At 37.1% G+C, this 21,269-nt stretch overlaps 1 protein-coding gene across 1 annotated transcript in view; it reads left to right on the forward strand.

The window, feature by feature from the left end:
• The first annotated feature begins 296 nt into the window (after positions 1 to 296).
• TMEM207 (transmembrane protein 207) overlaps positions 297 to 21,269 on the forward strand; it is a 33,077-nt gene continuing 12,104 nt past the window's right edge. Inside the window, exons 1-3 of the mRNA XM_062181295.1 lie at positions 297 to 371; positions 2,527 to 2,564; positions 21,117 to 21,161. Coding sequence (XP_062037279.1) covers positions 297 to 371; positions 2,527 to 2,564; positions 21,117 to 21,161 — 158 coding nt within the window. The remainder of the gene's footprint in view (positions 372 to 2,526; positions 2,565 to 21,116; positions 21,162 to 21,269) is intronic.

A 21,269-nucleotide genomic window follows, 5' to 3' on the forward strand; every position in this document is an offset into this window, starting at 1 on the left:
ATGTGATTTAAGCAGCCAGCTAGTCTCATAGGTCAGCATTTATAACCCCTATTTTTAAGGCCTTGACAAACAGTAGCAGTGTTCTGACCTTAAACTTAAATTCCTTGAACTCTTAGTGCCTGTGAGTGTGCACCTGACATTCCTTTCCCCAGCATGCACTTCACTAGTCACAAGGAGCCATCATTAACACCTGCCCTGGTAGGGAGTATAACTTATAGAGAAGCTAACAAGTTCTGAGACTGGGGAAGATAAACAAAGTTAGCAAACTGCTATCTCTGGCAGACTGACCTTTAATCATGTCAAGATCCAGACCTTTTGGCATCACTTCAGTGATCTCAACTGCAGGAACCTTGTGTTTGACACTATTCCAGGTAACCATCTCTCTTTCTCGGAAAATATTTTGAGAGGTACTTTGAGGACTTGATTTTCTATAGATCTGTGCTTTGCACAATTTAACTACTCCTACTTAAAAAGATTTTCCTCAAGAAGGCATTTCCAGCAACCTGTACTTTATTATAGAGAGAGACACAGGAAACAAGTTGTCGGTAATATTAGTCTTAATTTTGTTTATGTATTACCATTGCTATCAAAATGCAATGCAAATTTTAACCTTTGTTTAACTTTGCTATGCAGTGAAAATTTCAAAACTAAAAAATGCTGTTGACATAGAGAAAGCTGCTGTGGTTGGATTAATTTAAGGCATGTTTGCTGTTGCCTGCAACCACACTTGATGCTTGACAGTTTTGCAATACTGCCTGATGGAGACAGAACTACTTTAGGGTTCATTTTGCTTCTGCTCTAACATTCCTCTCTGACCAAAACCTGCATCTCCATATCTATGTTACTTGAATGCAATGTGTCTGAAAGATTTAGGTCTAAAGTATATTAAGACTTCACTCAACATTTCATTATAACTCAGAAGTCTGACAGCTAATGAATTGGCAGTGAGCTGGCTATAATGTGATATTGTGTAATTTGAAGACACACAGAGAAGATTAGGAAGTGACTTGGAAGTAAAATGTTGGCTTTATTTGTTTATCTGTTATACTGAATCCCAAATGATTTCATTGACTCATAAGTAAACTTCCTTCATGGGCAAAATTTGAATGTTCATTTCCCTCTCTGTTAGTATGGAAATCTATTTGCAGCATTCTAGCAATTGAGAAGGCAACTCATCTACTGGGCATATAAATTGTTCAATACCACACTCTCTGATGGCCAATTCATGGCTCCATCTGCAACTCCACAAATCTCTCTACCCAGATAAACTTGGTGGAGTAAATACAAGGTGATAAAGAAGATGTGTTTTGGGGAAAAAAGACCTTACTCACTCCAAACTCCCAAGTCTGCTATTTGAAATTTTCTGACTTCTATTTGTACCTGCATTTGTATGTTATATTCTAAGAGAATAAATGCTTCAATTGGCTTCCTCAATCTGGATTTTGAAGCTACATACAAGTGATATTTAAAGATTTTTCTATTAGTACACTAGAATCCAAGTTCAAAGGGGAACACAGACAAAAACACCAGAAAAGGGTCCTTTTCTTTGTGATAGTGGGTATGAAGTATTGTAAATTATAAGGTTCAAAACAAAAAAAAATTAAGATAATTGTGCTATAATGCTGAAGGTAAGGTTTCTTAAAGCAATCAAGGTTACCACTTTTCCCCTCTTGATTAAGATTACAAATTTTGACAGGAATGCCATGTGATTTTAAACAAGCCTCAGTCTTAAAGTCACATGCTCACGCATTATTTAATATCCATTGCTGCTAATAGGATTAACTTCTGTTCTACACATTTGGTATATGCTTCCTTTGCATGAAGATACTCAGAAATAATTAATCCCCTTCCTATAGCTAAAACTTGAGAATAAAAAGTGCAAGATGCATTGAAGCTTCTAAGAGCCAACAAACCATCCATATACAAAAACCAGAAAATGCTTTCAGATCTATCTATAGTGGTTTGCAAAATGACATCTGGTTCAAGTATCTGTCTTCTGTCACTGTTGGGTTTGAGATTCCACCCAGGGCCAGCACTATGGCAAAGCGCATAAAACTACCGCCTGCTCCCTGCTAATTAGGTGCCTACAGACATGCCTGTGAAAGCAGTGGAGGATGGCCCAAGTGTCTGGGCACCGGCCACCCACATGAGAGACCCAAAAGAAGCTCCTGGCTCCTGGCTTTGGCCTGGGCCAGCCCTGGTCTTTGCAGCCATCTGGGGAGTGAACCAGAAGATGGAAGATCTCTCTCTCTCTCTCTAACTCTTTCAAATAAATATTTTTTTAAAAAGGATAACATCTCATTCAATAAAATCTGAGTTGAAATTTCATTAAAACAAAAAGAAAAAGATTCTACCCAGATACTTTTAAATTAAAGTCTGTACACTGAAAATAGACCCTGCTATGGTGTCTCCAATTAAAAAGAGAAACAGAATGATATAAACCCGTATTGTCTCTAGGTGCTGTTTGTATTAAAGGATTAGACAAATGAGATGCTTGGAGTTTATTGTTTGAAAAATGTGTTTCAGTTGGTGCTCTCGGATCTACCATGTGAAGAAAATGAAATGTAAGTAAATAGTAAGAGATCCCATGTTTTAACTTGTTATCTTAAAATTCTGAAGAATCAAAAAGGCTTAATTCATTTTAAAATCCCCAAATGAGTTTCCATTGATCACTATAATCATATAAGAAAAAAAGTAAATGATTTTGAAATGCAGATGGCTTCATTTTCTAAAACAGGAAAGATCCTTTTCATCATGATCAGTTTTGTTAGATAAATAAAGGGACGTCGATTTCTTGATTCTTAATGCTCAGTGAATTTCACTCCCTTGAGTTTTCAGAGATACTTTAAGTTCATGACAGAATCATAGTATAATCTATGGCTTCATTCATACTCATAAGTCATGGCAACAATGGGAGGCAGTCTTTGAGATAATTGCTTCAACTCTAAGCAAATAAGCCAAATTCTAACCTGTTGGATGTGTGAATTTCAAAGTGTTTTTGATATGAATTATGTGAATAATCAATTCAATTTTCTCACTTTTTCTACTGTAGACTTAATGGTTCTCAGAATTCTGCTCAGGAGATAGGAAGAAGGTGCCATTAATAATGCTGCTGATGATTAATGTTAACTGTAATGCAATGTGACTTAGCACAAGTGTCAGAAAAACTTCTCTGCCAAGCACTGTCTTCTGGTTGCAGCCCTCACTCCCAGCCAGATGTTGTCAATTATCCTTGCCCTCAATCTGGAGTCTTTGGGCACTGGAGCTAGAGCAAGAGCCCATGCTAGGAGGGGTGTTTTCTTAGGCCCTGGAACTGTGCACCTGTTTCTGGTAGACCATCTTTTTGTTGACAATTTGCTTATTATATTTGAGCCACCCTTTCTGCTCCTGCATAGTTCTCCATTTCTGTTTATGTGTATTCATTCTAGCATTTAATATGCAATCTTTAGCTGTTTGTGACATAGCAGATTTTTTGATTGCTATAGGGTTACCCAACACCGGCCATCATGGCTGCTCTTATCTTGCCTTTTCAGTTCTTTTGTTTGTTTGCTTTTGAAAGATTTTTTTAAATTTTGAGGTAACATTTTAATTTACATTATAGTCAAAGGCTTAATGGTTCACTAAGTAAAAACTTCAATAAGTAAAAAGTAAAATATAAAAGAAAAACACAGTTCAGCAGGAATATAAGCAAGAACTGTAGACAGTAATCATAAATAATATTCACATGAAGTGATGTCAATTTCACTTACAGGGAGTAATTTTTAAAAAAAATCATAGAGCATTAACACTATCGTACTATATCAGTCTTAACAATTTGCCTTGTGATTTTGGTCAGCCTTGTGCTATGTTGATAAGATTGATTTACTGCTTAAAATCACTTTACTTTATCCAATTTTTACTGAACTTTTTATGTAAAAAATAAAATCGATTAAAGAAAAAAAACAATTTGTTTCGCGAAGATATAAAACAATTGAAAAATCTATACTGGCAGCAACACTATTGCACACAAGATTTTGTTTATTTATTTGAAAGGCAGAATGACAGAGAGTGAAGGAGAGACAGGGATAGAGAGAGACAGAGATCTTCCACCTGCTGATTTTTTCTGCAATTGGCTATAACAGCCAAGGTTGTGCCAGGCTGAAGCCAGGAGCTAGGGATTCCATCCAAGTCTCCACGTGAGTGGCCAGGGTCCAAGCACTTGGTCCATAGTCTGCTGCTTCCCTGGCACATGAGCAGAGAGTTAGATAGAAAGCAGAATAGCCTGGATTCAAACTGGCACTCCAGTATGGGATGCTAATATCACAAGCCATGGCTTAACCCACTGTACCACAATGTTGGTCCCAACTTCTTCATCTCCTGTGTGTTGTATAGAATAATACAATAAAACAATTCATCATTGAAAATTATCTTAAACATTAAATCCAACTTTCTAATCATCATAACAGAAAAATATGTGTTTGACAAGTGTTTATACTGATTTTAGAGCCTTTGAGGTTGCTGTTCTCTTTCAGGTGAAGAAATTGAGACCCAGAGAGACATAGTAAGTAAGTTAATAGCAGAACTTCAACATTTACTTAAGTTGAAGCTGTGCTATTAACTTACTTACTGTGTCTACAACATTTATGTCCATGTCATCTTGCAGTAAAGTGTCTGTTGTATTGATCATTATTTGATACCAACAGTTTTGGGATACCAAGATAGACAGATAGGGAAAGATGTACTGATTTTGGCCATGTGGAGCTAATAGAAGAAAAGCAGAGACAGTGTATTTCTAGGGCAGAGTTTAGCAAAGTTTGCAGTGGAAAGAGATGCCATAGAGCAGCATGGGCAGTACAAACACACAGCAGTAAGCAGAGAGACCACCTGCAACCCCCTCACCCGGGGACTGGAGGAGACACCAGCTGCTCAAAGTGAGGTGAGACCAAACTGTGACAGCACATGTCACTGGTGATATTGCCTGAGAGAGAATCTCGTTAACCACAATGGCTTTGATTCCTGACTGGAGCCCTACCAGAGGTCAGCGTACCAACATAACCTGGTGAAATAAAAGTATATTGCTTTCTTTCCATTGCCCCAGAAGGGTGCCCTATGATCAGCAGGGAGAAAGCATCATCTTAATGCCAGTATAGTCTGGGGCAGCTCAGGTGAGTGTCCACCTATGAGATTTTTATCAGAGAAATAAATTTGTGTTCTCCACTGACTTTGAGCCTGGCCTGGAGGATTGGCAGGTGGTTAGGCATTTACTTAGGACTGCGAGGTGCTCCCATTCCTCAACCATGTTCAGGCTCTGGGGCTCAAACTGCCAAAGCAGAACACCCACAGTAAGTTGTCTATGGGAATGCCTCTGCTCTTTCTGTGGATGGGGCAGGCTTGCAGAGCTGAGAGTGCATCCTCTGATCCCTGTGACTATGGAAGCTTGTGCAGTATGACTGAAGGGGTTCTGTGATTGCATAAGAGGGAATGGTTGTAGCTGTGTCTCTGGGAAATCATTGAGTCTGGTTTCTGAGGCTCAGAGCTACCTGATCGCCTGGAATGTGTGATTGTAGGATGTTCCATGCTCACTTTGAGGACCTCACAGATCATTTATATAGTTTATGCACTTGCATGGCTGGAGATTGTAGGCACTGTGAGTTAATGTTGCACACCTATCACCTTGAAAGAGAGGAGGTGAGGCTGTGATTACGCCAGTAGATGTAATTATACCCTCCTCCCTACAGTGAAGATCTATCACTCCCAATTTGGGTGTCACCCTGGATTCTCACCCCACCCTTGAGCACTGATCAGAACTCCCTGGCCCTACCCAGCAAATTCCTCCTTATATTCACTCAAGTAGCAGACACTCCTCTAAGCCACAAAGGCATAGTTCAGAGAGAAAAGCCATCAGAGGAGAAAACCGACACGTTTCCACAAATGCCTAAAATAAACACAAAAATACAAAAAAGTAGAATAAGGAACGCAACAAGACTCCTCAAAATGAACACAACAGCCCTTAATATTAGAATGTGAAGGCAAAGAGATTAGTAAAATGCTTAAAAATGAATTCAACAGAATGATCATAAGATTACTCAGAAATACAGAGAAACAAATTCACGAGGTGAAAAAAAAATCCTACATAATATGGTTGAAAAATACTGCCAAGAGATAGAGATATTGAAGAGAAATCAAGCAGAAATATTAGAAATGAAGGACCCAATATGTCAAATAGAAAACACAATGGAAAGCTTCAACAGACTCGGTGAGTCAAAAGAAAGAATATGCAAGTTAGAAGATAAATCCTTGGAAATATCTCAGTCAGACCAAAAAATAAAAACAGAAAAACTGAAAATAGTATTTGAAATTTGTGGTATATTATCAAATGACCAAACAGATATCTTACTACAAGTTCCTGAATGTGTAGAAAGAGAGAATGTATTAGAACACTTATTCAGAGGGGTAATCACAAAAACTTGCTTAATTTGGAGAAAGAAAGAAGCATCCAAGTACAGAAAGCATACAGAACTCATAATAGATAGGGTCAGAAAGATCTTAACCATGATATATTATAGTCAAATTTTCAACAGTAAATCCTAAAGAACAAATGCTTAAATGTGCATGAGAAAGATGCCTGATTATCTTCAGTGGATCCCCAGTTATACTAATAGTTGATTTCTCATCAGATACCCTATAGGCCAACAGAGAATGTGGGGATATAGTACAAGTCCCAAATTAAAAAAAAAAAAAAACTGTCATCTCATAATACAATACCCAACAAGCAAAACTCTCAAAAATGCAAGTGAAATAAATATCTTTCAAAACAAACAGAAATTGAAAGAATGTCGCCATTTGTCCAGCCTTAGAAATAATTCTTAATGAGTGCTACACACAGAAATAGAGAATGATAGTCATCAACATGGAAGATTATGAAGGCAGAAAATCTAGTAAAAGTACAAAGGAAATCCAAAGCAGACAATATGTAAGAAAAATGGTAAGACCAAGTCATTACTTATCAATAATAACCTTGAATGTAAATGACCTAAATTCTCTAATTAAAAGATACAGACTAGCTGAATGTAGTAAAAACAAGACTCATCTATTTGCTGCCTACAAGAAACACATCTTGCCAACAAAAATACAAAAAAAAAACCACCTTAAAATGAAAGGATAGAAAAAGATATGCTATGCTAATGGAAAGCAAACATGAGCAGATGTAGCCATTCTAATATCAGACAAAATAGATTTAAACACAAAAGCTGTTAAAATGACAAGGAAGGCCATTATGTAAGATGAAGGGATAAATTCAACAGGAAAATGTGACTCTAATAAATACATATGCACTGAATGGTGACGCACCTGGCTATCTAAAATAAATGTTCAGGGATATTAAAGGAGACATAGACTCCAAAACAATAGTAATGTGGGACTTCAACACCCCAATTTCATCAACTGACAGATCAACTATATAGAAAATCAACACAGAAACGACAGAGCTAAACTACTCTATGGACCAAATGAACCTAATTAATATTTACAGAACATTTCATTGCATAGTTATTAAATATGCATTCTTTTCATCAGTTCAAGGAACTTGTCAAGGACAGACTGTATGCTAGGCCATAAAGCAAGTCTCAGTGAATTAAAAAAAAATGAAATCATATCATGTATCTTTTTGACCACATGAAATGAAGCTGGACATTAAAATTAAGAAACTATAGAAAATATTAAAATACATGAAGACAAAACAACATGCTTCTGAATGAAAAAATCAAAAGGGAAATTAAAAAATTCCAGGAAATGAATGAAGATTATAATATAACATATCAAAACTTACAGGACACAGCAAAAGCTATGATAAGAGGGAAGTTTGTAACAATTAGTGCCTACATGAAGAAATTGGAAAGGCATCAAATAAATTATCTATCAATGCATCTCAAGGACATAGAAAAACAACAACAACCAAATTCAAAATTAGTAGGAGGAAAGAAATAATTAAAATTAGAGGAGAAAAAAATTGAACATCCCCCACACCCCCCAAAAGATACAAAAGATCAGGAAAGAATAAGATGGTTTTTTGGAAAAAGAAACAAAATTGATACATAACTGGCCCAACTAAACAAAAAAAGAAGATCCAAATTTACAAAATCAGAGATGCAAAAGGAGATGTAACGATGGATACCACAAAACTAAAAAGAAGCATAAATATTTACTAGAAACAGCTATATGAAAACAAATTAGAAAATCTAGAAGAAATGAATAGATTTTTGCACACAAATAATCTATTATAACTGAGTCATGAAGACATAAAAAACCTAAATAGATAACCAACTTGGAGATTGAACCAGTAATGAAGAACATCCCAACAAAGAAAAGCCAGCGACCAGATGGCTTCACAGCTATATTCTACCAAATGTTCAAAGAAGAACGAATTCCAATTCTTCACAAACTATTCAAGATAATTTAAAGTGTGGGAATTCTTCTAAACTCCTTCTATAATGCCAGCATCACCTTAATTCCAATTCCAGAAAAAGATGCAACAGAAAAAGAGAGCTATAGACCAATATCTCTGATGAATATAGATGCAAAAATCATCCACAAAATGCTACTTAATTGAATCCAGCAACACATCAGAAAGATGATTCACTTGGACAAAGTAGGATTTATCCCTGGTAAGCAGGAATGGTTCAACATACACAAATCAATAAATGTAATACATCACATTAATAAAACTGAAGAATAATAACTATATAATTATATCAGTAGATGCAGAGAAAGCATTTGATAAAATACAGCATTCTTTCATGATAAAAACCTTAAGCAAATCAGGTGTAGAAGGAACATTCCTCAAAACAATCAAGGCAATTTATTACAAACCCACAGCTGGCATCATATTGAATGGAGAAATATTGGAATAATTTACACTAAGATCAAGACTAGAGCACAATGCTCACTTTCACATCATTGCTATCCAATACAGTTCTGGAAGTTTTAGGTAGAGCCATTAGACAAGAAAAGCTATTAAAGGGATACAAATAAGAAAGGAGGAACTCAAATTACCCGTGTTTGTAGATGACATATTCTGTATCTGGGGCAACCAAAAAATAATGTCATGGCTGAGAAAGAACTTGTATGATCAATACCATTCTCCATACTACAAAAAGCTTAACTACCTTGGAATACATGTAACCAAGGATGTGAAAGAACTCTACAATTAAAATTACAAAACATGAAAGAAAGAAATAGAAGAAGACACAAAAATATGGAAAAAATCTTCCATGTTTGTGGGTAGAAGGAGTTAATATCATCAAAATATACATACTACTACAAGCAGTTTACAATTAAATGTGATACCAATGAAAATAGCAATGAAATTCTCAAATATAGAAAAAAAGATGCTAAAATTTATATGAAAACACAAGAGTCCCAAAATAGTTAATGCAAAATTAAACAACAAAAGCAAACCTGAAAGTCATCACAATACCAGGGCATACTAAAGGGCAGTTATAATCAACATAGCCTAGTACTGGGACAAAAATAGGTAAGTGGACCAATGGAACAGAACATAAACCCCAGAAATTAATTCACATATATAATACCAACTAATCTTTGCTAAACAGGCTGAAATCAATTCCTGGAGAAATGACAGACTCTTCAATAAATGGTGCTGGAAAAAAATGGATCTACATATGCAGAAATATGAAACAATACCTTATACTTTATACAAAAATTAACTCAAAATAGATGAAGGACCTAAAGCTATGACCCCATACCATCAAATTACTAGAGGAAAACATTGGGAAAACTCTGCAAGACACTGACATAGGCAAAGACTTCTTGGAAAAGACCTTGGAATCATGGACATAAGGACAAAAATAGATAAATGACATTACATCAAGCTAAGGAGCTTCTGCATTGCAAAGGAAATACTCTGCAAAGTGAAGAGGAAACTGACAGAATTGGAGAAAACATTTGCAAACTATACACTATTATAGGATTAATATACATGATATCTATAAAGAGCTCAAGAAACTCAAAATCAACAAAGCCAACAATCCAGTTAAGAACTGTGTAAAGTACATCAGCCAGCAATTTTCAAAGGATGCAATTCCAATGTCCAAAAGACACATGAAAAAATGCTCAGGATCACTAGCCATCAGAGAAATTCAAATAAAAACCCCAATGAGGTAATACCTCACCCCAGTTAGAATGGCTATCATCCAAAAATCAGAAAACAATAAATGTTGGCAAGGATGTAGTAAAAAAGTAACCCTAATGCATAGTTGGTAGATATATGAACTAGAATACTTACCTGGCAGGGGAGACACCATGATCAGAAATGTAAACTAGAACATCCATTATGGGAGACAGTTTGGGGATTCCTCAAATATCTGAAAATGGATCTACCATACAACCCAGTCATCCAACTCCTGTGAATTTACCCAAACAAAATGAAATCATCTTATGAAATAGCTTTTTGTACCCCAAGTTTAATGCTGCTCAATTCATAATTGTTAAGATATCAAATCTACACAGATGTCCATCAACTGATGACTGGATAAAGAAAATACCATATATAGACACTATGGAACACTACTCAGGCATAAAAATAATGAAATCAAGTATTTCGCAATAAAATGGGCACAACTGGAAGCCATCATACTTAGTGAAATAAGTCAGTTTCAAAAAGACAAGTCTCATATGTTTTGTTTGGTATGTGGCAGTTAATTTAGAACAATAAAACATGTATGGGAATCAAATGGTCATTTTGGGATATGATTGTCATTTTTGGCCCTTGTTTATACTTCTGTGGAATTGTGGTTTTCCTATTTATTTTTTTAAGATTTATTTTATTTATTTGAAACACCGAGTTACAAAGAGAGGTAGAGACAGAAAGAGGTCTTCCATCCACTGGTTCACTCCCCAGATGACTGCAATGGCTGGAGCTGCACAGATCTGAAGCCAGGAGCCAGGTGCCTCTTACAGGTCTCCCACATGGGAGTGAACCAGCGGATGGAAGACCTCTCTCTCTCTCTCTCTCTCTCTCTCTCTCTCTCTCTCTCTCTGCCTCTCCTCTCTCTGTGTGGCTCTGACTTTCAAATAAATAAATAATTCTTTAAAAAAAAAAAAGGACAGTAAGTTTCTCAAAGTCATATGCAAAATGACATAGCAAAGGGAGACTTTGATTACAGTGCAAAAAAGAGAAAAGGAGAAACATTTCTAAATAAATCAAAGACAGCAATAAAGGGCTGGCTGGCCGCCCATTGGAGATGACTGGGGAGAAGGCATCTCTGATAACCAGAAATAAAAACATTTTCACGGATCAACTTTTATGCTGAAATAATTATGCAAAATGATTTACATACATTTCTGTTTTGAAAAATTTCTGTTTTAAAAAATTTGATCTATTACTTATTCTACTTAAACTTGTTTTCAAACAGTAGATTGATCCAGTATAGTCATTTTGTTTTTATAACTATATTTTGGTACAAATAATGCATTGCTATCTTAACTTTGTATAAAATGCAAGTATTATAAGTAATATATTTTATGAAATAAACTGATAGAATCCCCATTCAATTGCTCTTCTAATTCATTCTCCTCCAAGTAAGCAATCACAGATGGGCATGCATGTGCATAAATAAACTCAAAATCATGAATGACAAATTCATAAAATACTTTTTTTAAGATTTATTTATTTGAGAGGCAGGGTTAGAGGGTGTGGGGTGGGTTTCCATTCACTGATTCACTCCCGAATAACCACAATGCTCAGAGATGGGCCTATCCAAAGCCAGGAACCAGAAGCTTCATCCAAGTCTTCCATGTGGGTGCAGGAGCCCAAGCACCTGGGCTGTCCTCTATTGTCATCCAAGGCTACAAGCAGAGATCTGGATTGGAAGAGGAACAGCTAGGACTGGCTAGGACATAAACTGGCACCCAAATGAGATACTGGCACTGCAGGCAGAGGCCTAGCCTACTATACCATAGTGCCAGCCCCATAAAATAGTGTTTAGATTAACTGCATTAATAGATTTCCTAATGGGGTTGGATTGTGATATAGTGGATAGAGCCTCAGCCTGCCACATAGGCATGCAATATGGAAACTAGTTAGTGTTCCAGCTCCTCCATTTACAGTCCAGTTTCCTGCTAATGGCCTGGGAAACCAGCGGAAGTTGGCCCAAGTACTTGAACCTCTGCACCCACATGGGAGAATCTCCTGACTCCTGACATTGGACTGGTCCAGTCCTGACCTGACTATTTCAGCCATTTGTGGAGTGGACCAGCAAATGGAAGATTCTTTCTCTCTCTCTCTCTCTCTCTCTCTCTCTCGCTCTCGCTCTAGCTCTAGCTCTATATCTAGCTCTAGCTCTATCTAGCTCTATCTCTATCTAGCTCTCTGTAAATGTGACATTCAAATAAATAAATCTTTAAAAAATAGATTTTCTATTGATATTCCATCACCTATCTGAGTACAGTTAAGTATTTTGTTCAAGAAGGCAAACAAATACAAGGCAGATCTTTTATTTGGACCCAGGACTAATTTCTGAGCCCAGAATATTAATCACAAAGCTATATTGTATATCCGACATTTAACTTATTATATAGCTGGTGAAAAATCTGAGAGAAATACATTTCATCTAGTGAATGCTCTATAATTTACCACCAACTTCTGGAAAATATGACTTGATATTCCCTATCCTTCAAATTATTATTACATAAATTGCACATTAATGCATGTTGAGGAAAATTTTTTAACTGAGAAAAACTCCCAGAATTTTTTGTTACATTTAATCTGAGTACCATGGACAGCATTGTTCACATCGCCTACAACATTCTTCTCTTTACAAGGCCCCAGGGTTAGATTTTTTTTTTAACTTTTATTTAATGAATATAAATTTCCAGTGTACAGCTTATGGATTACAATGGCTTCCCCCTCCCATAACTTCCCTCCCACCCGCAACCCTCCCCACTCCCGATCCCTCTCCCTTTCCATTTGCATCAAGATTCATTTTCAAATCTCTTTATATACAGAAGATCAATTTAGTATAAAGATTTCAACAGTTTGCACCCACATAGAAACACAAAGTGAAACATACTGTTTGATTACTAGTTATAGCATTAAATCAAAATGTACAGCACATTAAGGACAGAGATCCCACATGAGGAGCAAGTGCACAGTGGCTCCTGTTGTTGACCCAACAAATTGACACTCTAGTTTATGGCGCCAGTAACCACCCTAGGCTGTCGTCATAAGTTGCCAAGGCTATGGAAGCCTTCCAAGTTTGCTGACTCTGATCATATTTAGACAAGGTCATAAAAGACAGAGTGAGGATAGTAACCAATGATCCTAAGAGTGGCATTTGCCAGGTCTGAACAATTATACAGCAGTAAGTGGGGAAGAGGACCATCAGTACACACAGGTTGGGAGTATAGCCATTGGTGGTAGAGTAGAGGTTATGATTACAAAGGAATGAGGCCCAAGTGCGCTAGACAGGGTCTAGAACAAAGGACAGAGTCATTATTAGAGGAGCTAAGAAAGGTGCTGTCTAAGCTACACACACACAGCTCTCAGGCCACACTCATTTCAAGCCTCTAAGCTACAATTAAGTTTTCTGATTTAGAGGCAAATAGAACCTGATAGAAGGGGCTTGATAATAATCTGTTGGGCTTTAGGCCTTGTAAGTTAAGAGGCCCAGACCTATCTATCTCTTCACATGGGGTATATCCTAAGGGAGATGTGAACCTCCTAGGGGAAGGCACTCTGTTGACTTTCATTACTTGGCTGGCCTGGGAGGAGAGCTGGCCAGGTAAAGGCAGGTGGCATCTCTAACAAGAAATTTACAGTTCTGCCTGCAATGTTGCTGACCCTACTTGACCATCCCCTCAGCTGCAGTGGTCACTTTGGAAGTTGGGCTGAGTGAAGGGCTTTTCAGCTTAGAGCCAATAAGATCTGTGGCTCTGACCTGGGCATCCTTCGACTCCAGGGCAGGTCCATTTCCAGTGATCCAACTCTTGGAGAGCTGCCAGGGCTCTTCACAAGCTGACTTCTGCTGAAGCCCAGGCTTATCACATTGAAAGCCATTGCAGTGGACTGGCCTGTTGGGTCTCCTTGAGGGCAGATCACTGTACAGATCAGCCATTAATAGGCCTGCCACCCATTGCTTCTGATGCCTAGCTTTCTTTTCCTCCTGGTTTGTGTTAAAGCAGACCAGAGGATGCAAGTCAAGAGAGTGCCCAAGTTCCATCTCTAATCTTCTGTGGCCTGAACTACAAGTCTATAGTCACAGGCATGTTCTGTAGTAGTTTTTCTAAAGTAGACAATGCCCATGAGGAAAATTATATTCTCACTTTAAAACTTTCTTTCCCTTTGGTCTGAAAGGGAGGTTTTTTCTACTTACTGTATACTTCGCTGATGGCGAAGTGGATCTAGCTATGAGATTATTATTTAAGTTCTTATTTTGGCTATGCTATTACAGAAAAATGTTAGCCATCTCTTTTATAAGGTCTAAAGATTAAATTGTGCATCCTACAGATTCCTTCATAATAGAATTAGTTTCCTACCTTGAAGAGAATAGAGAAATGAAAGAACAAGTTGGGCTTAGAATAGAGAAATGAGGGAGCAAGTCCTAGATTGCTTGCTGACAATAGAAATATCGCATGAATACTTAGCAAACCGTTTCAACCATTAGATAACAACTTAAGAAAACATTTACCAGAAGGTCCAATGCCTTCTACAAATTTTAAGAATCATGTATTTGAAAACACCTCTTAAATATCTAACATGGTGTAGTTTGTTTAACCAGTAAACTTAAGCACAACCATATAAAATGTTTTTAGTTTCTTTCTACCAACCAGTTTAAAACATATGATACACACATTCAGGTCACACAAATTAAAATGTATCTTTGATTGATTTTAGCAGCTTAAATTTATGGACAATCTTATCTATAAGCCATTTAAAATAAAACTCTTAATAAAATTTCCCCATGTGGACATACAATATGTGCATACATATAACATAGCATAGTAGACCAATATAGCAATTTTAATAATAGCTTTTAAAATCTTTAACTCTTTTTGTAGATTGCCAATTGATTTGAATTGCTTTTTGTTTTTAGTAACCTCAGTTAACCATACTTACTCTCAGTTGGTACTGTTAATACATTATTGGCTTCATCTGTTTACAGATCCATCCCAAAGTACTGAATACAATAAAAGTGGCTGGAAAAAGTCCATAGGAACCGATAGGAGGACAGCTAATCACAGAACCAACAATGCTTTAGTTTTATGAGCAGCAAATCATATATAACTGTGGATGACAAAAGACTTTAAGTCACCGTGTTTAAAATTATAAACTCATCAACCAACAAGAGGCACTTGCTTACTTCACAGTATTTTTGAAAGCACCTGTAGGATTTTACAAGTATTTAACCCTTTAGGCTTCTGGGGCTTTCTCATTAAGATAACTATCATGTCTAGTAACACAAGATCATTAGACTTTTTAATTCTCAAATATTTGTATTAATAGCATTTTCCATTATAGAAACTTAAAGTTTGGTACCACATCACATCTTGACAGTACTTCTAATATAATCCAAATAGCCTGATTAGTTGGTGTCTCTATAAGATGAGAGACATAGGTCCTTTGATTTTTTCAGTTGGGCGCAAACTGGAAAAACCAAAGTCCAGGATTTACTGGAAATTTTAGAGACCAGATTGTTTGAAACTTTGATTTTTTGAATGCCTGTCAAGAATACAAGAAGGCTCAAAATCCAAGATATCTGGTTGAAATTAGATTCCTTAAAATCATGTCATATCATAGACCAAATTTGATCATTGTTACAAGGTGATTATTCAAATCTTTGAAAATAAGCACATATTTAAATAACCCATAGCTCTTAATAAAAATTCAGCTGTTTTTGAACAATTAGAATTTAACAGACATCAGAACATAATAGATTACTTTAACACATTGCTTTAACAGAGCATCAGAGTTTAATTCTATGTCAAAGAGAAATCGAGCTTCCTGTGATCTTTTGCTGTGAGGTTTCCTTCCTTTACCTTCTTTCCTATTGGTGACCATGTTTCTGTGTTTCTGTGTGTAACACATCTTTAAGCATCTTTTGCAGTGCAGGATGAGTGGCAACAAATTCTTTCAGTTTCTGTTTGCTATGAAAAGTCTTAATTTCACCTTCATTCACAAATGAAAGCTTTGCAGGATATAATATTCTGGGCTGGCAGTTTTTCTCTCTTAGTACCTGGGCTATGTCTCGCCATTCCCTTCTAGCTTGTAGGGTTTCTGATGAGAAGTTTCCTCTGCTGTTTCTTCCCCTACTCTTCCTTGACCCTGCAATATCTCCACTTTTATTCAACTGTCTCTCCCCCCGGACTAATAGTGTGCTCCCTGCCTATTCCGCCATCTTGCCGCCTCCCAGGTTTAGAATTTTTCTCTGGTTTTTCTACCAGGAACTGTTGTATTTCTGGTGAGTAGTGGCATTCATTTAGCTAATTTTAGAGGATACCATATAACCAATTCTCTTTCTTACCATTTTTATTGCCGGAAAGTTTAAGCCAGATCTAGAATTCAGTTCAAATTTTCTATATGGGATTTACTACAGTCAGTTTCCAAACTGATATCCCTCTTGGTTTATTTTCTTTGTCTAATACTATACATGCTTCAATTTCTATTTCTTGTGTATATTTTCAATCTTTTCTTAAGACATTTTAAAACTCAGTATATTGCAAGTATACAGACAGTCCTATAGCTAGCTTCTACTCTTTCCAGTCATATTAATGCACAGTGATAAGAGACAGGGACTGCATAGCCAGGCCACATGTGTTTTAAGGCTTCCTCTGTCACTTCTAGCAATGTTTTCTTGGGGGAGTCCTTAATTTCTCTTTGGCCAAGCTTTCTCAATTATAAAATGAGGATTAAAAGAGTATGATCCTACCTTAAAATGCTGTAACTTTGAAAGTGAGTTACATCACACAAAGTTATATATCTAAAATGGAAGGGTTCCTGGCTCTGCAGTTTTTTTCTTAAATTCATGGAATCAGTACATTTATAATTAATTTAGTTCTACAGTTTCTCAGTACTGATAAGAGCAATAAGGACCAACTAGTCCAACCATCTATGTGCAGTTGAAATCAACTCCACAACATCTAAGTAAGGAAGGAACCTAGGTGTTCTGATAGGGACAGAAATGATCTCTTTCAACATCTACTTCTGGAGAATTCTGATTATTTTGAATGTTTCATTTAAACATTATTCTCAACTCTTGTGTATCTCTTTGACATTTTCTTTTCTTTATATCACCACCATCCCAGTTTGACTAACCTCCGCATAGTAATTTCATTCTCAAAAATACAACCTTCCCTATAAGGATTATCTTGTGTTTAAAAATATGTAAGTATTGGGTGGCACTATGGCTTACTTGGCTAATCCTCTGCCTGCGGTGCTGGCACCCCAAGTTCTAGTCCTGGTTGGGGCGCTGGATTCTGTCCTGGGTGCTCCTCTTCCCATCCAGCTCTCTGCTGTAGCCTGGGAAGGCAGTGGAGGATGACTCAAGTGCTTGGGCCCTGCACCCGCGTGGGAGACTAGGATAATCACCTGGCTCCTAGCTTCAAATTGGTGCAGTGAGCCGGCCATAACGGCCATTTTGGGGGTGAACCAACGGAAGGAAGACCTTTCTCTCTGTCTCTATCTAACTCTGCCTGTCCAATAAACTAAAATAAAATATGTAAGTATTAAGAATATAGCTCTCATCCTGATATTTTAAGAACTCAAAAGTATAAAAATAGAATCTGAAAAAGAAATAAAAATTACTGTGGGGGAGTTAAGCAAGGAGTGGGAAGACCCATGTTCCAGCTTAAGTTCCTTGACCAACTCGTAGCTTATTCACTGTATTTTCCCACTCCAGCTTTCAGCTAAACAGTATATACAATCCAAAGGATGAAATAAATGATCCTGTAGGTGCCTGCAGCTCTGAAATTCATGACACCATTGCATTTCTCCAGCTGTGGCCTGGCCATCTTGTTGCATATCAGAACCTCCACCAAAGGGTGTTCAGGGATTAGAAGGTGCAATAAATCAGTTTGGGTATTTGTTTAGTCCTGAGTGGAGGATAGGGAAAGAGTGATTTAAAAATAGAATGAAGAAATAAAATGAAGTACTTAATATTTAAAATCCATATCAATGATAAATACTCATATGTGAATTATTTTCAAATGAAAAAAATAGAAGCAGAGATGGATATTACAGGAACCTGAAATAATCCACACTTTGAGTCAAGAGTTTCCTTGTCAATATTCCAAAAACAAGAACTTCTGTTCTTTTACTTGGCCAGGACACCCAGAAACTTTCCTTCCATACATCCTTAACTTAAATACTACATTTTAAAGATTTTTATATTTTAATGTTACATGTTAGTGCTATCTGACTACAAAAGTTCAAAAAATTCAAAACAGAAACTCCTCATAATACCGTCTTTAAGAGAAGTAAGCACTGTTAATGGTTTGGTGTATATTCATATCTAACTAGTAACTATTTAGGTGAAATTATTGTATTGGTGCAAAAGAAGAAATGCAAAATAAGATTCAATTCTCTGTATTATTTTACTTAACAAGAATTCAATTTCAAACCTAAATCTATGTTCCTTAAAAAATTAAATTTTGGGGGTCAGTGTCATGGCTCACTTGGTTAATCCTCCACCTGCAGCGCCGGCATCCAATATGGGCACCAGGTTCTAGTCCTGGTTGCTCTTCTTTCAGTCCAGCTCTCCGCTGTGGCCCAGGAAGGCACTGGAAGATGACCCAAATGCTTGGGCCCCTGCACCCACATGGGAGACCAGGAAGAAGCTCCTCGCTCCTGGCTTTGGATCGGTGCAGCTCCGACCATGGTGGCCATTTGGGAAGTGAACCAACAGAAGGAAGACCTTTCTCTCTCTCTCTCTCTCTCACTGTCTATAACTCTACCTGTCAAATAAAAAAATAAATAAATTTTGAGAAGCAGAGAGAAAGATACACACACAAAGGGAAAGCTCCCATCTTCAGGTCCATTCCCCAGATTATAATGGACTGAGCTGGGCCAGGCCAAAGCCAGGAGGTTGAAAATCAACTGAGGTCTCCCATTTGGAAGGTAGGAACCCAATCACATGAGCAATGACTGCTACCTCCCAGGGTCTAGCATTAGTAAGAAGTCAGAGTCAAGATTCAGAGCTGGGAATCCAATACAGATACTTCAATGTGGGTGCAGATTTAACAAGCAGCATGGTAACCAGCAGGCTTGCCCCCATTCTTTTTGATGATTGCGTAGCAACACTCTATAAGAATATTCCATGAATTATTTTCAAAAATCTTTTAGTGACAGTCACTTTAAAAAGATTTATTTATTTGTTTAAAAGAGTTACAGAAAGAGAGAGAGACAGACAGACAGACAGACAGCTCTTCTCTATTTGCTAGCTCATTCTCCAGATGGCGGTAATGGTCAGAGCTGGGCCAGGCCAAAGCCAGGAGCCAGGAGACAGGAGCCAGGAGTTTCTTCTGGGTCTCCCATCTGGGCGGCAGAGGCCATCTTCTGTTACTTTTCCCAGGCCATTAGTAGGGAGCTAGAAGTGGAACAACTGGGACACTAACCAGTACCCCTACAGAATTCCGGTGTTGCAGGCTTTGGTTTTACCAGCTTTACCACAACTCTGGCTATGCTCACTTTCTAAAGTCATACTTCAGTTGTTGTTTTTTCTTAGCCATTTGTACCTGTGAACTTTGCAGAATTCTACAGGCACTCAGAAAAACAAAGATATAAGAACAATCAAAAAATTTTCAGTTAGTCATTTACTTCTGTCTTAAATGTTTTGTGTAAAATTTTTAATTAGATGGGTCAGGCATTGTGGTGCAGAGGATTAAGTCGCTGCTCATATCAGAATGCCACTTCAAGTCCTGTTTGCTCTGTTTCTGATCCATCTTCCTGCTAATGCACCTAGGAAAGTAGCAGATGAAGACCCAAACACTTGGCTCCCTGCCACCCACATGTGAGTCTGATGAATTTCCCAGCTCCTGACTTCAGTCTTGCCCATGCTCAGCTATTGTAGGCACTGGGGGAATGAATCAGGGGTGAAAGATCTCTCTATTTCTATGTCTACCTCTGTATCCAGTTCTCCCCTGACTCACCCTCTCTCTGTCACTCCACCTTCAAATAAATAAATAAATCTCTAAAAAAAATTCGAAGTTTACACTTTGCATATGTTAAAAGTCTTTTCTCTCCTGTAAGATGATAGACATGGCTGACTCCTGAGGGATGCTAGAAGCAATAAATTAATTGACATTAAGGAATGCCAAGGAAAGCATATTAGTGGCCCAGATATTCTGATATGAAAACAGTCCATCAGCAACATATGTCCAGTGCAACATCTCGGGCATAGTGAGGGACTCCAGTATAAATAATTGATACATCTTGAGACATGGGGAATTAAGCTTCCTGAAAATCTCACTGTGAACTTTACTTTTGTAGGATAGCTTTAAACCTTAGTGCCTACACACACAGAAGATTTTTAAAATTATAAGCGAAGAGGTCAACTAACTCTCTGTTAAATGACATATTTGGTTACACCCATTCAATTTCCTCCTAGCCTAATTTCTTTCCTCATGAGTTGCCCAAGTAGAGTGAAATCAGTTGAAGTACTTAATATTTAATAGTTAACCTGCTATTCTCTACCAAGATATTAAAAGTTAGCAAAGATCAGTAACATTTCCATGGATAATTTGGTTCATGAAGGATTCTAGGTCTCTGGATAAACAGAAAAGTGAGATGAATATCTGACTAATACCTATTACTTATTGTCCCTGAAGTTAGTTACCAGCTTCTCAGAGAGCATGACAGTATTTGTAACTCTAGAATCAAACTTTAAACAGGATATTTATTTGTTTACATGACTGATAATCTCAAATTTTTCTTTTTACAAATGCCTTGAATGGATTAAATGAAAGGCAGGCATTTGCTTAATCATGCTTAGAGTAGAGATGGATGTGGATATAAGTAGGTGACTGTTCTGGGGATATAGATGTGGTCTGTACCATTTGGAGGTTCAAATGAAATAGATATTAACCATCGAGAGGTGTAGCATTAACTGCTCTTCCTTTATCAACAGATGTGTAAATTATAATGAACAACAACCCAACAGCTGGTATGTCTGGTAAGAATATTCTCATGTTTCAAAAATAAAATATTTGGTGATATATACACAGTCTTTTCCCTAATTAATTTTATATGTCACATGAACTCAATAGTTTAAGGAAATTTT

This window comes from Lepus europaeus, chromosome 2 (genome assembly GCF_033115175.1).
Source record: "Lepus europaeus isolate LE1 chromosome 2, mLepTim1.pri, whole genome shotgun sequence".
Classification (NCBI taxonomy): Eukaryota; Metazoa; Chordata; class Mammalia; order Lagomorpha; family Leporidae; genus Lepus; species Lepus europaeus.